Source organism: Grammomys surdaster, unplaced genomic scaffold (genome assembly GCF_004785775.1).
Source record: "Grammomys surdaster isolate TR1022 unplaced genomic scaffold, NIH_TR_1.0 364, whole genome shotgun sequence".
Lineage (NCBI taxonomy): Eukaryota > Metazoa > Chordata > Mammalia > Rodentia > Muridae > Grammomys > Grammomys surdaster.
The window spans coordinates 696,300-712,738 of NW_021604783.1; the positions used below are offsets into that span (position 1 = coordinate 696,300).

At 42.6% G+C, this 16,439-nt stretch overlaps 1 protein-coding gene and 1 long non-coding RNA gene across 3 annotated transcripts; one reads left to right on the forward strand and one right to left on the reverse strand.

The window, feature by feature from the left end:
• Window positions 1-1,358: 1,358 nt before the first annotated feature.
• Adprm (ADP-ribose/CDP-alcohol diphosphatase, manganese dependent) lies at window positions 1,359-16,420 on the reverse strand. Of its 2 annotated transcripts, XM_028780092.1 has the most exons (4): window positions 16,354-16,420; window positions 5,111-5,737; window positions 3,723-3,839; window positions 1,359-1,934 (listed from the first exon to the last, which is right to left on the reverse strand). In XM_028780092.1, exons 2-4 carry the CDS (start codon window positions 5,709-5,711, stop codon window positions 1,624-1,626), a joined length of 1,029 nt encoding a protein of 342 aa, XP_028635925.1. In that variant the 5' UTR covers window positions 5,712-5,737; window positions 16,354-16,420; the 3' UTR covers window positions 1,359-1,623. The 2 variants fall into 2 exon arrangements, with proteins under 2 accessions (XP_028635925.1, XP_028635926.1); XM_028780093.1 differs by lacking the exon at window positions 3,723-3,839.
• LOC114631720 lies at window positions 8,191-8,843 on the forward strand. The gene is made up of 3 exons (XR_003712998.1): window positions 8,191-8,245; window positions 8,606-8,665; window positions 8,812-8,843. It is a non-coding gene; the product is annotated as an uncharacterized LOC114631720 (long non-coding RNA).
• Window positions 16,421-16,439: the final 19 nt, after the last annotated feature.

Here is a 16,439-nt window from a genome sequence, read left to right on the forward strand (position 1 = left end):
CCACCTAAGGCCATCTGCATACAGGGGCCACCTAAGGCCATCTGCATGTCAGATATCTACATCAAGATTTATAACAGTAGCAAAATTACAGTTATGAAGTAGTAACAGAAATAATTTTATAGTTGGGTGTCACCACAACATGAGGAACTCTATTAAAGGGTAGAGGCATTAGGAAACTTAAGAACCACTGTTCCGGAACCATAAATTCCAAATTAAATACTTTCTTTTCTAAGTTGCCTTGGTCATGGTGTTTTGTTCCAGTGATAGAAAAGTAACTAAGGCAAGACGTCATTTCAGGAGATTTAAGAAATGCTTCTTTTGAACAGAATTCATCTCAACCACGACAAGAGTGAAAATGAGTCAGATACTGTTTTATATAAAACAGTACTCTGTAAATACTAAAGGGATACTTATTTTTGAAAACAGTGGCTACTGAAGTCAGATTATCAAGGACAAAATGAAACTGATATTAAAGCAATTACAGTGCAGTTTGGGTCAATAAAATACATGTCAAGATTTGAGTTTTCCAGTTTCTTTTTAGCCTACATCTTTTCAGCTTTTGTCTTTAGAACTAAGTCATAATGAATCCAATCCACTTGCTAATTCAACATGGGATCTCCTTATCCTCTGAATCGTGCTCAATTTCTGTGTGTAAATGAGTCATGTGCAGAACATATATTCAGTATGTTAACTCCCTGGATCAAGACTAGTATGGCAGTAAATATTCACAGTACCCTTTGCACCCTCACAGAAGCATGGAAGACACTAACTTTCAGTGTGTGTTTGCCTTGGATCCTTACCAATGGAATAAAACAACTTTTATTTTTATTTTTTGAAGGCAGGGTCTACATAGTTCAGGGTGGCCAACATGCCAGGCTAAACTTTCTTTTCCTTCAGTGTTTCAAGCTTTATTTCAGTACAAATAAGATGTATGTGTATACTGTCAGTTCATTTTCTTTGCTGGAAGCCTGGGTTTGGACTTGGTGACCTTACTGATCAGCTATGCTGCTCTTCCCATGGGGGTCTAAAGGTTCTTGGAGTCAAGACTGAATAATCTCAGCACCTGAAATGACTTCTCAGCTGTTTTTCACAGAATGGGAATGTCACCTATATCTAAGTATAGGTGCTCTGAAACAAATGACCAAGTCTTCTCATACAGCAGGGTAAGCCGGACATACTACTTGCCTTGGCTTTGGCTTTCATGTGCTACGCTGTAGAGTTAACACAGGAGTAATTCTCCTTCTACAAAAGGAAAAAAGAAAAAGAAAACAAGAAGGAAGGAAAGAAGAAAGGGAAGGAGGGAGGGAGAGAGGGAGGGAGGGAAGGGAAATTCAAATGAGGTCAAACACAGTCCCTTCTCAGGACTATATGTCCACACGAGTCTCCTTCCTGGTTTATTTTAATAGGTTTAGTACTAGCTTTCAGTACCTAGATAGATTATCCAAAAATAACATCACTGAGTTTTACTTTCACTCACGAATACTCAAGGCACAAATACATCTTGTACACAAACAGAATACTCTCAGAATAATTCTCAGGACAACTGAGAATTTAACTTTTTATGGAATGTAGTAAAACATAAAACCATGTCATTCTTTCTACAAAGCAGACAGGATACCGAGACTAAAAACACAATGCTTGTTCCCTTTTGTAATGCATAATTCTGTCAGGAACTCTGCCTCTCCCTTTCAGCAGCATTTTGTCTGGGTAGACATGAACTGTGCCAAAGGCCTGGCTGTCCGGAGCTGTTTCAATAACTCCTTCAAGGTTGACGTGGTGCACACCAAAAGGATCCTCAGAGTAGCCACCATCATGTGTGTGACCAGCAAGGAAACACACCACACACTTGTGAGACCATATGACTGACAGAGCATCCGTGTAGTTCCAAGCCAGGCACACGTTGTCAGAGGCCTCTGGGTAAATGGGAAGATGGCCTGTTAAGGAAAAATTAGGAGCCAATTAAATCTCTTTCCATCAAGAAAAAAGACCAAAAGCTAGTATTCAGGAAAACCAAACCTAAGCACATGAAGACCGAGGTGACAATGTGCTCTGTAATCTCAGCATGTGGGAAGAGGCAGGAGGAGGGTCAGGAGTTCAAGGCCAGCCTCAGCTATAGAGCGGGCAATCTACAGCCATATCTTTGATACACGGAAAGACAGATAGGTAGATAGTTCAAATATAAGGTGGAAGATATATTTGTATAGGAAAATGATCTCTAAGGCCTTCACAATTCTAAAGACATCCTATGCAGGGACCCTGTAAAGGTCCAGGAGTCAGGCAGATTCTACGCCAGGATCCAGTCTCACTGATTTCTGGAAATAGGAATGTTACATATAAAGAAAGATGTAGCTAAAGAACAGCTTAGAAGCTGCCCAGGGGTACTTATAGAAAAATGTCACTGAACAAACACAGCTCAGGAGACTTTAAAGAACTTCTAGAGATCAAAGCTGACAGATCCAACTTGCAGCTGAGAAAACTGATTAAAGTGGGGAAGGTTGACCTTGGCCCCGAGGAGATATGTAGGCGCAGAAACAGGACTTTGAATTGTGGTGCCAATACATTTGCCAGCCTAAGAGTGTGCATGGGCCCAGAGTCTCTCTCGCAAGGCGAGTATCACAGCTCGCCTGTCTCGCTCCTTTCCAATCACTCAGCTCTGCTCTGCTGCGGCTCGTTTGCATCCTTACATTTAAACAAGTTCACTTAATTCCCACTCCTTTATGAGCAAGTAAAAAAGGGACTGGGTAAAAGACCCCTAAAGCAGGACATGTGCCCAAGCACTTACATGTATCTTTCCCTCCTTCCCCTTCTCTGACATGAGCTGTTACAAGGCAAAGAGCAGCTAAATAGGCAGTCAAATGGCAGCAGACATGCCCCTGTTCAATCAAGGATTTTCATTCATGATTTCAGGTGTGTGAGAAAAGTGCAGGTCACAGGTTTTGTTTGTCAGTGCTCACAATGTTCCTAAAACCCAGAGGCAGATGGCATCCCAACATCATGAGGGAGCAGGCACACCTTCCGAACTGCCTGCTATCTCTAATGGCAGTGTGTCTCAAAACTGATTCTGAATGAAAACTAGTTCCTGTGGAACTGTGGGACTGGCAGAAAACTGCAAGTGTGACTGTCACATCTCATACCAGCTCTGCTTCAGACGGCCAGCAGTGAACCAACCATGGTAATTTCACTGCTAGCCAGAGATGCTAAGGTTAAGACTTAGTGGAGCCCTAGTTTGTACATAATTTGATTCCAGTTGGGAAAAGTCCACTTTGAAACCTACAAGGGAAACAGAGACACTAGCAGATAGCAAGATGTTTTTGTTATTTTATAATTCTTTCCTGACTCATTTTTAAATGTTAAGATTTAGGTTTCAATGAAAACTAGTAAGTAGGGCTGGAAAGATGGCTCAGCAGTTAAGAGCACTGGCTGCTCTTCCAGAGGTTCTGGATTCAATTCCCAGCACCTACGTGTTAACTCACAATTGGCTGGAATTACAGAGGATATCTGACACCCTCTTCTGGCCTCCTCGGGGTACTGTAAGCACACAGTACACAAAGATATATTCAGACCAACATTCATACACTAACAGTTATTTATAATCTCATAAAAGTATAAGTATCTGTTTTACAGAAAGAAGGTATCAAAACACAAATATTACTATTCTTTCATGGATTAACTTCCTAATTTCTAAAATGCCCGTGTAACCAAAGGACAATTTACATACTTACTCACAATCACCACCTTCTCCTGGTTTGTGTCAGAGAATGTAAGAACTTCGTTCAACCAGTTCAGCTGTTCTTGGCTGAATCCTCCATTAAACTGGACATACTGGGGCTCAGAAAGTCCTGAATGAATTCATCAAGTTAGACCTGTAGCACGTCATCCTCCCCCTCATTTGGGCATTCAAGTTTAGCTAATGCAAGGATACACTCTCTTTAGGGATCAGCATCTTAAGAATGTAGAGTAATACACAGATACAGTGATGTAAATTCTAGTCTCGGCTTCCTGCGTATTTCACTCGCTTTCCACTATGCTCCAAACACAACCTCCTTTCTGTCCTCCGAGCCCTACTACATATCCTTGTCCCCGTTACCTTCACCCAGTTGACCCTGTGCTGTGACACTTGGAGCCTTTGGATCTGTTTCCTGTGCCTGCCAGCTCCCTACCCAACTCTTTCTAAGTGTAGCTCCTGTCATCTGGACAACAGCTTGAATTCTTGGGTCCTTGAGCGCTTGTGTCTGCTCACCTGATCTAAAACAGCGTGAATTCTTGGGTCCTTGGAGTGCTTGTGTCTGCTCACCTGATCTAAAACAGCTTGAATTCTTGGGTCCTTGGAGTGCTTGTGTCTGCTCACCTGATCTAAAACAGCACCCCTAGCTCTTTGCTGTAACGCCACAATCCACCTTCTCAGTGTAGCTATCACTGAGGAGAGAATGTGGCTTTGGTTTCATTTACTGCTATAGTATGGGTATGAAATGTCGCTAAGGCTCATGTGTTGAAGACCTGGTCACCAACTGTGGAGTTACTGGGGGGTGATAGTATCGTTTAGAGGTGAGAACAGTGAGGGAAGTCAAGTCACAGAAGGATGCCCTCGATGGGGAGACTAAAAGCTCAACCCCTCTTCTCTCCCTTTGCTTCCAGGCTCTAATGTGTAGGCAGCTTGCTCTAGTATGTATTCCCTGTCACCTCGTGCTGCTTTACCACAGGCCCCAATGTAACCAGGCCAAGGGACTATGAACTAAACGCCTCCAAACCATAAGCCGAGACAGACCTTTACTCCATGTAAGTTGATTATTTTAGGTAGTGACCAGTGATGGAAAGCTAAGAAATATATTTATTCTTAACTGCCATACCCACCTACTGCTATGGTTCTTTCCATTAAAAAAAAAAAAAAGAATTACTAAGTGCTCATTCCAGAATGGAGACTCAATATCTGCTAAATGTCTGAAGTTTGAATTACTTGTAACCAATTTATGTGACTTCAAGGTATAAGAATCCTGACCCTGAACAATGACAATAAACTTTTACCTTAATCATCCATCTTCCTGCTGAATAAAAGGTAGCTGAAGAATTTAAAGACAAAGTATTAGACTCTCAGCTCAAAGCAATAATTCACCTTGGGGACTATTCAACTCCACATTTGGGTTGTGCTCCCTCAGCATCTTCATACACTGCTCATATTTTGGAGAAGACTGGTCTATGCCCAAGACACTCAGGTCATAAGAATCAAGTAAAATGAACCGGAATTTAGGGAAAGGTACAAAGTGATAAGCATAATAGTTCTCTGATGGTGTGGTCTCAGGGTGCTGTACGATCTGGTCTTCTAGAAACTTGCTGTTAAGTTTAGAGTTTGCTAAGTAGTCTCTGCTGAAGTTATAGAATTCGTGGTTTCCCCACGAGTGGTGAACTGGAGCTTTAAGCATTTGGAATGTGTTCATGACAAGTTCTAGAGATTTTTCTGATACTTTATACTGTGCATTGAAGCCATCAATGATGTCTCCGAGCTGCAGGACACAACAGGGCATGCTGCTTTCTTTATTCCAGTCTTCAATGGCACCCTGTAAGTGAATAAGACTGTGTCGATAGTACCTCCGCCTGCTTCTCTGATAATTGTATCCATCTTCTAAATCAGCGTATTGAATATCTGCTATAACTCCAAAGGAGAACAGTGGCTCTGAAGCATCAGCCGGGGAACTGGGATCCAGCTTATCAGCCATAGCCTCCCAACAGGCTTCTAAATAAGCTAGGGAGAGGGAAAAGACACCCACGTTAAAATACTGCAGCCTTCCAATGGACAGAAGAAAAAGACAAAACAGGTTAATCCACTAGACAACAAGACAGACGGACAAGTGTGTAGGCTCTATAGGTTAATGTCTTAGCTCTGAAATGTTTCAACTCTCATACTTAAAGAACCTCTCTCACTCAGAAGACTAACCATTTACAAAAAGGCACTACCATACTGACCATCAGAAATTCCAACCATAATGGCCAAATTCAAACCTGGAAACATTTCTTACTTTTCACCTGTTTTAAACATGAGTGACATAAATTCTCTCCCAAGTCAAAACTGTTGGGGATTTGTCTGTTGCTATGTATACAGATGCTAAATTATGAACTCCGAGAGCTGGCTGCCGTCCAACAAGTGCATCCTTACATGTACCAGCCGTTGCTGTGTAAACCTTGCTCCCCACTTTAAAGCTATTAATTACTAAAAGGATAGAGCCTGTGACTGGGCAGTAGAGAGAGAAATGCCGGACCAGAGAACTGAGTGAGGGATCTCAGGAGAGACCATGGGGGGAGGAAGGAGGATGGAGGAAGAAGGTTGCCATGAAGCAGGATGGACCAAGACATGTGGCCAAAAGAAACTCGCCCTGAGGACATACATGGAACAGAGCCAGCCCAGTGAGACTGGAACTGCAAGTAACACAGAGCCTATGGTTTGGATATAGGTTAGAATAGCTCAGAGCCTGCCCAGTCTAGGTGTACAGCTGGTAAATAATCACCAGGTTTTTTTGTCTTTTGTATGGGCTAGCTAGAATAACTATTTCATTTACACAAAACCACACCCATCCCACGGCACCATCACACTCACACGGCCACTCCACTTCCCACAGCAGACCCTGCACTAGGATCTCAGGCAGGCTAAGGCTTTTCTCTTTGTTGATGAGCAGCCTGCAGAAAGAAGTCTTTCCCTTTTAGTATCTGAGGGAAGAAGCTATAATATGAAGGTAGTTTAATGACTAATGTCCCTAGAGGTTCAGGAATTTGGTGTCCCGCTTCCTGTCGGTGGCACTTATGGGTAGGCACAGCCTTGTTGCATTAACTAAGACACTGAGGGAGGGCTTTTAGAGTTTAAAGCCCTGAGCTACTCTCAGTTCACTCTCTGCTTCACATTACTGTTGAATATGTTCTCCCTCGGCTTCCTGTCATGCTATCATGCCTGTCTGATACAGCAGACTTACAGAACCGGGATGAGGGCCTATTGTTGGAAACAGGGCCTCGCTCTATGTACCCCTGGCTATCCTAGTACTCCCTGTGTAGATGAGGTTGGCCTAGAACTCACAGAGATTCACCTGCCTCTGCTTCCCAGAGGTATGTGCTACCTCACCTGGATATAAAAGGTTCTTATTCTGAACTATAAGAACTCTACCTTAAGTTATTTTTTGGTCATTTGTTTTTTTTTTTAAATCACAATAGAAAAATAACTAATATGAAGAAGAACAACTTTTAAATTTAAAAAAGCCCAGTGTAGGGGCTATAGAGATGCCCACAGCGGTTGAAAGCGCTTTCTCCAGGGCACCTGAATCCCCAGCACCCGTGTCAGAAAGCTCATACTGCCTGTAATTCCATCTACAAACACAGGGACCTGATAGCCTCTTTTGGCTTCCTACGGCTCTCAGATGGGCGTGTACTCACACAGAAATATATAAATGAAAAATACAAATGCTCTAACATCATTGTACCCACTGTCCTTTCTATGAGCAGCTGAATTCTAATTTGAACCAGTTCTCCTAATCTTAGAACCAGTCCCCAGATTGTGAGCCAGAACAGGAAACAAAATCTTTTCATCCCACACATAATCTCCACTTAAACTCTAGAAAGTATCTCATTAGGTTATTTATAAACAGAATTTGTAACACTAACAGACCCAAGAATACTAAGGATTATGACAAACATAAAAGGCCAAGATGTTAAATTATCAACTATTTTTACTATGAAAAATAAACCTCTGTAGTTCTATCTGAATTGATCTAAAATCCTCCGACTCCTGGTCACCAACCACCTGCTCTGTCTAGCCAAGTTCCTATTTAAATCTCCAAAGAAATGTGCAATCCCAGTCTAAGCATACTCCTAACAGTGAGGCTCCACCTCCATATTCAACACGGGAGCCAGTTTCCAGCTAGACATGAGGATGGGGGCTCTCCACTCTCTGACGCTGTTGTCACTGGATGGGTCAGTGAGTAAAGGTTGCTGCCTGCCAAACCTGATGACCTGAGTTCAAATTTCTAAGACCCACATGGTGGACACAGTGAACTCCAGCCCCCCAAGCTGTCCTCTGACCTCTACATATGCACTGTGGCACACATGTATCTTGTACACAATTATTTTCCTTAATGTTTTTAAAGAGTGTTTAAATTTGTTCTCTTCTTCCACAGTCTCCACTTGAAAACCCTACCAGACATCGTGTGTAAATACGTGTGATGGGACAGTATTTTCCTAACCTTCCTATGAGCAAAAGATACTCTTACTGGTAAGGTGGAGAACTCAAGATAAAATTACAAGAAAAACAGACTTCATCAAAGTCAGCTGAAAATACTTGATCTAATTAGTTTCCGATATTTGAGATTCCAAGTCCAGCCAAATGGGATTAAAGCAAAAGGCCAGACAGCAAGATCTCTAGTGAGCATCCTCCCCAAAGCTCAAGACAAAACTGTCCCAAGAATACCCTCCAGGCTGTGACACAAGAGCCTGTTCAGATAAACTCAGATCCTTTAGGTGATCTCTTAGAGAAGGTTTAGTCCCAGTGATCTCTCCAGAAAGCAGTTGTTACTTTTGCTCTCTAAACAGTCATTTCCCGTTGATTGTGTAACCACACCCCATTTTCTTTCAGACCAATTTCCCTTGTGAGTTCATGGTTTGTGACATCCCTTTTCTGGCTGACCACCTAGGGGTAGGTATACAGCCCAAGCTGGGTCGATAAACTTCAGCTTAGCAACATTTGTCAGAAGCTCGAGCACGACTGTTGAAGCTACTGCTGAAAACTACAGGGAAGTGACTATGGTAAAACTGTCTTGTCTCCATTTTCTGTCTGTTTAGGCATTCCTCAGTCCAGTCCCCCTCAACAGGCACATCTATCTTGGCAACACAACTGGGACTTTCCATGACCCTGACCATGGTCCAAATGCACTAACCAAAATAATTAATGTTTGTAAAAACTAAAGATAAACTTAAATAACCAATAAAGCTATAAATCAAAATGAATTGTCATGCTGTGGTGTTACTGGAACAACTATGTTTTGCTGAAACAGATGTTGCCAGGTTACCCTGACCCTCATCCAATCTGGATGTAACTGTAGTCTGTGTGGTCTTTTACCTTCAACAATGCTGTATTCCCAAGCTTTTGTTTAAGACTTTTCCTGAGGCACTAGCCCACTTTTGGTCACAGCCAAAAGTTAAAGACTCTAATTTGACCTTATGTGCATGGTGGGCTATAACTTTTTCATCAATCCTATAACACAATCCGAGTTTCTGGGGGGAAATTAGCAGAGATGAATCTAACACAGAAGGAAGCAAATGTGAATGATGAGAGTCCTAGAAACTACCGAATGCCCAAACCCACTGGTCCCTGCAACAGCTACCTCAGTCATTCACTGTAACCTCCCCCCCATCCCCCCGTGAGTCTGCTTTATCAGGCAGGCATGGTGGCACAACAGGAAGCTGAGGGAGAACGTGTTCAACAGCAGTATGAAGCAGAGAGCAAACTGGAAGTAGTGTGGGGCTTTAAACAATGAAAGCCTTAATGTATAATGTAGGCAGAGCAGGGATCTTACTTCCTGAATCTCTCCTCTATCTTCTATGGACCCACCTCCTCTCATCAGCTACTCTGAGTTCTACAGCCATTGCTAAGAGCAGCCTCTCTCCTCCACTAACATGAGCTGACTGGCAGAACAGCAGAGTCTCTGAAGGTGTTCAATTCCCAACAAGTCTTGAGTTAACTCTAACTTTGGAAGAAAAGACTGCCCAGCATGGGGGAACTATACATTCTCTCAGTGTAATTCCTTGCATCCATGGTGCCTTTGCAAGGGCTCTATAGAATCAGGTGTAAAGCCCCAATGCCTAACTGACATCCCCTCACCCCTCATATAGATCCATTTCCTTCTACCAACTTCTGCTTCCTGGTTTTACCAGTAGATCTGAAACCAACAGAAAGCTCAGACTCCAGTGACAATGATGGCATTTGCAAAAATCTCTTATGTCTTCAGAGATTTCTCCTGTTATAAACGCAGATCAATGCCCAGTTCATCCCTAGAGACATCATAGACCCTGCACCTGCTGGTGTGACAGAATGGGAAGAAGGGAATGGGGGATAAGGGATAGGTATAGTCCACACAGCACTAACGAGATCAAGAACACTTTTACTAGGTAACAAGGAATGTGTGAAGGCCTGAGAGTCTCTCTCTTACCCTTAGGAGGGTCTCTGCTCCACCTCACTCTGGCCTGTTATGGGAAAGTTAGTCTAAAAGGACAGACTGGTGTATATTCAGGGACAGATGGGTAGGATCACAATGGGTAAGGCTGGGCAAAGCGAACTAAGTTTGCAGAGAAATTACTCCAGGCTAGTTCCAGGATGAACTGAACTTTATAATTCAGGGAATTAGACACAAAGGAACTTGGAGAAGCCAGCTCTAGTGGGCAGAGGCCAGGAACTCAAATCAATCTCCAGTGGGGAAAGGAAGAATAAGCAACCAATTGATAGGGATATCTCTCTCTCTCTCTCTCTCTCTCTCTCTCTCTCTCTCTCTCTCTCTCTCAGTATTTCACAGTGTTAGTGTTATTAGAGGACTGTGAGGCATGCTTGTGATTGGGCACAGGAGTCTGGTCCTATGATAAAGCGAGCTCGTGATTGGGCACAGGAGTCTGGTCTTATGATGAGGCGAGCATGTGCCAGGAAAGTCACAAAACTTCCAGTTTAGCCTGTCCCACTTAAGCCAGCCTAAACTCACATCCAGCACAGAATTCAGTTAGCCTCATCAACTAATGATAGAATAAACATCAAACGGTACTTTGTGTGCCCTATCACTCTTAAAAGAAGTACCTGAAGAAAACCATCTGATACCTCGGTGGCTTCTGTTAATAATAAAAGTCCCAGACTTATACTATGCAACATGCTACCTCTGCAAGGGCTCTATAAAATCAGGCTTAAAGGTATTACGAGCAATTCACTCAATATTTGATTAAACAATTAAAATTTAGTATTTGATCCAATAGAAAACTGTTGCAGGATATTTGATCATACTGTAAACCACAAGATTGTGTTATTTACTGGAAAAAAATTGTTTTTAGTTGTGGTGTGGCTTAGCCTTACCTCACACCTTTAATTCAAGAGCTTTCTGTGTGAATACCATAATCGGTACTAAATAAAGTCAACCATAGGTCAAGAGGCAGAGCCAGCAACCAGTTGACAGGAAGTGAACATAGGATTATCAAGGAAAAAAACATAGAGAGTAAGAGGGAGTCAGGAGGATGGATACAGAGATGCATTGGAAGGATAAGGGAGGGACATTCAGTTTCAAGGAGGCTGGAGAGTGGGGCATTCCTAGTGGGACAACTGGCTGAGGAGGAAGGTCACCTGAGTGCTTTCTCTGCCTCACTGAGCTAGCAGGCTTTCACCTCAGCATCTGACTCTTGAGTCTTCATTGGTAAAATTAAATGATTGAGATTTTGTTAAAAAAAATAAAAACAATATGAAAAAGTTGTAAGACAATTTAGTAGACAAAGAAAACGAGAGTAGAGCTAATAATAGTAAAATCTCAGGCTGATAGAAATCTAATAGATGGGTTGAATACAACGTCAGACCCAACTTTAATCTGTCACGTGGGTTTGATCATGTACCCTACAGTTGAGTACAGAACAGAGATTTTGCCCAAGCCAGAGACTTGTGGAGACAGAGGCAGCGGGAAAAAACTTTTGCTGGGTCTTCTTCAAGAGGGAAACTGAGTATTGACGGATGTCGATTCAAAAGGCTGAATGGAAATCTAAGACCTCTTCTACCTACTCTCTCAAGAAGCCACACCCATGCCCTTGTGGCTCTCCTTCTTCTAAGCATCTCTTTCTGATGAACTCTCACTCTCACATCTGTAGGATCACGTCATAAACTCCAAATGTGTCATACTGATTCATCCTGAAACTCCTTTCAGCACCCGAGCAGAGGACTCTGCAATGAGTGCCTATGACTGCTGTGTGCAGCAGCATGAGGCTGTGCTCCTGCTCCTGCCCCACTGTGTTGGGAGCAACCTTGCTTATACATTAAAGGCCTAAGTCAGCCATAGGCCTAAGTCAGCCATACATGCCTACTGACACAAAGTCTTGGTCTCTGTGGGAAAGCACTAACCCTAGAGCAGATGGCTATAGATCTTGTAGACAGGTAGCCCTGGTGGAAAGTACCAACCTAGATAAGAACAAATAAGCATAGATCTTGTAGATAGGTAGCTCTGGTGGGAAAGTACCAGCCTAAGATAAAAACAAATAATCATAGATCTTATGGACAGGTAGCTTTGGTGGGAAAGTACTAACTTAGATAAGAATAAATGACCAATAGATCTTATGGACAGGATCATAGTGACCTGTTCTGCCCTGCTTCTTCTGTGAATTCTGTGAACTTTTCACCCAGCCAATATCCTGTTCTGGAAGACATCTGTACTCCCCCTGAGAACACATGCACTCCCCAGAAACAAAGAAGACCCTACATCATGCCCCTCCCCACATCTTGCTTCTATGTGTATATAACCCTCATGTGAAAAAATTAAAATTACAGCTTGATCAGACTCTAGACAAGCCGTCTTTCTTTGTGTACCCCTGTCCCCCCATTCTTTCTTTCAGGTGGTCTCCCGGTCCCACTTCACTGCCCTGTTGGACGAGGCACCACTGGGGCTGCCATCTTACCTGGCAGCTATGAGAGGACAGCCCCTGATATAGCACTGCTTCAAGAGCACCCCATGATAAGATCTCTTATACCTACAAAGCATGAGAAGACCTGAAAACTCTATGCAGACAAGAGAGAAAACGCCTTACCTTCTTAAAAGCAAAGCAAAGCAAAGCAAAGCCTCACTTAAAGACCTATCAGTGGCTGGAGCCTGACTTTCTGTTCTGCTTGGTTTCACTGTTTTTCTTTTAGGCGCTGTTGGTAGAATACATACTCAATGGCTAAAGCTTTACACTATTGCCTTTTTTTTTTTTAATCTACCCAACTATTGAAATCTTTCTTTGAGGCTGAGAAGATGGCTTAGCAGTTAAGTGTGTTTGCTGCTCTCTCATGAAACACGGAGTTTACACCCCAGCACAAATAGTGGGTGGCTCAAAACTACCTGTGACTCCACCTTCAAGGGACCCAAAGCCCTCTTCTGGCATCTGAGGGCAACACACACACACACATGCATGTGCGTACACACACACAAAATAAATCTGAAAAAAAAAATCCATAGGCTGGACCAATGACTCAAAAATTAAGAGTGTTCTTGCAAAAGATCTGAGTTCAGTTCCCATCACCCATCCCAGGTGGCTCACAACTCCAGGGGATCCATCACCTCTGGCTTCCGTGGGGACCTGTATTCTTGTGTACATGCACAATTTAAAGCATTTTATGTTTTGTTTTGTTTAAAAAAAAAAACAACATATAATTCTTCTTAGAGGCCGTGCAGTGGTGGTGCACGCCTTTAATTCCAGCACGTGGGAGGCAGAGGCAGGTGCATTTCTGAGTTCAAGGCCAGCCTGGTCTACAGAGTGAGTTCCAGGACAGCCAGGGCTACACAGAGAAACCCTGTCTTGAAAAACCAAAAAATAGAAAAAATAATTCTTAGAGTTGTTCTTTGTATTTTCCCATACTCTCAGTATACAATTAGGTATCTACTTCTTTAAATCCTATATCCAAAAGTTAAGATGAGGACAGTCCCACTTACAAAGGCGAATGGTTCCTGATAGTCTGTTCAATAGCACAAAAAGAACCTGTGCCATCAATAAAGTGCTTAGAATATACATCAGACAACTGGGATATGTGTCCTCAATTCTCCAAGTATACACCACAGATCACTAGCCTCACAGGCCTTAGTTTCCACATGATAAAGAGGCCAGGTTACTGTGGTGCTAATCTTAGGACCAAGCGTTAACAATTCGCTGTATGCTTCACTGCTTATGTGATTTGATGTGGTAAGTGACTGCACTCTCTCCTTCTACATTCCCATAGAACGATGGTCCTGTGATCTCCAAACTCAGATTCTCTCACTTCTGTAAAAGTAACTTTTATTCTCCTGTATTAATTGTTATCTTAAAGGCTTACTGCTACCTCAGGCCTCATCCTGGAAGCTTCTAGCCTCCATACAATCTAATCCTAGAATGTTTTCAGCCTCTGAGACTTGCTCCTAAATAAGCTCACCCCTTCCTAGTTCTTTCTCTTCTCTGGCTGTCTGATTCTGGCTCACACTCCTCTCTGAGCTAACTGATTCAGTCTGGCTTCTCTCTCTCTCTCTCTTTCCTGAATTGCTCTGCTTGGTCTCAAACCAACTCTAGCAATCTATTCTAATCTTCTGGTTCCTTCTCATTCTCTGGCTTGTTCTCTCTTTCTGCAACCCGTCTCTGTACAACTGTCTGGTAAAACTGCCTTCTTCCTCTTTCTTTCTCTGTGCTGCTCCCTTAAGTAGCTTCCTCTTCCTTTCCTCTCTCTTCTCTTGAGTTGGACATATCCTATTCTGTCAAGTCTTTCTCTCATTCGTCACTTTGTCTACCACTCAATTAGACATCACTTTCAAACATGGATGCTTCCTTCTACAAGCTTAGTTTACCTTCACAGTTTGGGATTAAAGCTATGTACTAAGTACTGAGCCACAACTAGAAACAGCATTCTTCAGTAAATAACACAACCTTGAGGTTCATGATGTGATCAAATATTCTGTAACACATCCTATTTAGATGAGACAGCTTGAGACAGTTAGTGGCTGGATAGGCATCCTTGTTCAGCAAATAGTTATAGGAAACAGATCTTCCAACACTATCAACACTTAAGATAAAGGAAGGAATCAGTCTCAGAGGGAAAAGGAGGTAGGAGACATGGGAAGGAAAAGGATCCCCAGAGTCTGGTTGGTGTCTCTTGCCACCTGAGAATCAAGATTTTCCCCAATATTAATAATGTTTGCTGTGAAGGTTGCCTACAAAGAAACAGAATTTCCTTTATGTAGATTTCAAATAAGAATGTTAAAATAAATACATATTTTAAGTACATATCACCTTGGAGTATGGTCCTGTTCCTTTCCCAGATGTAAAGCTACAGTTTTCTGGAAATTTTACCAACAAGACTATAAACTTTATTTGCACTAAATATGTCCCAAAGCCTTTGTGTAATCCTATCCAGCGTACACCAGGAGCCAGCCTATAATCTATTACCCAGAAAAATGAGATTAAAAGGAAAAGTTGTTTCACAATCTTTTGAGATGTGCCTTCAGAAGCCATCCAAATTATATACATATTGTATACACACACACACACACACACAAATTGTTATAGAAACATTAAAGTGTGACTCTCCCAAAAGGCCCATGCTTTTGGGTGTGTGCTCTCCTCCTAAGCATCTATTAGTCCATCTTCTTAAATTTGTGTTAAAATCTTTTCATAAACTTCAACAATGCTTTATTTGGTTAACAATAAAGCTTTGAGTATAAATTTCGTAAGATTCCTGATCAGCCCAAGAAGAAACAAGTACCATTAAAATACACTACTCACCGTGTTAGAGAGCAGCACAATAGATCAGAAAAGCCAAGCACAGAGAAAAACAGTATCATACTCCAATGCAACAATCACTGAAGCAATGCTGGAGTTTTGTTTGTTTGTTTGTTTGTTTGTTTTTGTTTTTTAAAAGATGCTTTAATTAAAGGGCAGAAGTTGTCTTACACACCACCACAGGGTGGCGTGGGGAGAGAGGGGTAAAGGTGAGAAACCAAGGAACTGATGATCTTTTGCCCAGCAAATAATAATAAGCAAATGAAACAATTACGAGTTAAAATTTCTCAAGGATCAAAAAATGAAGTGTGTGGCCGTAGCCAACTAAGCAGTCTCAGATGAGGAAACCTTCGTCAAACTTTAAAATCTGAGACCGGTGGGTGGGTGGGAGACCTTATAAAGAAATGAGCCACTGGAGGCTAAATGAAGGATGGCTATGACGCAGCACACACCTTTGCAGTGCCTTGCTACCAGGCGGTTTGTACTGCAGTTAGAAGCGCCAACACTTTGGTCTTAAGTCATCTTACTACCTTAGACACTCAAAAGTCTTAATTTATTATTTTTTTCTAAGTCATGGATTATTATGATTATTTCAAAAGTTATGGGATGACTTCTACTTTGGGGTCCGAGACCTCGCAGCTCCACCTGGCCGACTTTTAGACTGGGCAGTAAGAGGGGATCCCCCAGTCTCTTGCAGCTGGCACAAGCGAAGCCGGCTAGAAGACTCAGGGCCACTAGTCCCACCATTCTGGTCCGGCAATGTTTGTGTTTTCCAGCCGCCTCCAGGCCCAGCCCAGGATCCCAAGGAACCAACTCCCAAGGCTCGCCGCCCACAACCCGCCCCTCCTTTCTCTATCCCTGAGAACCACCTACCGAGCAGCAGCACGACCCAGGACTCCTCCACAACCTGAGGGCAAACAGCGTCACCATCGAGCCTAGAGGAAAGAGCGGCCTCGCTC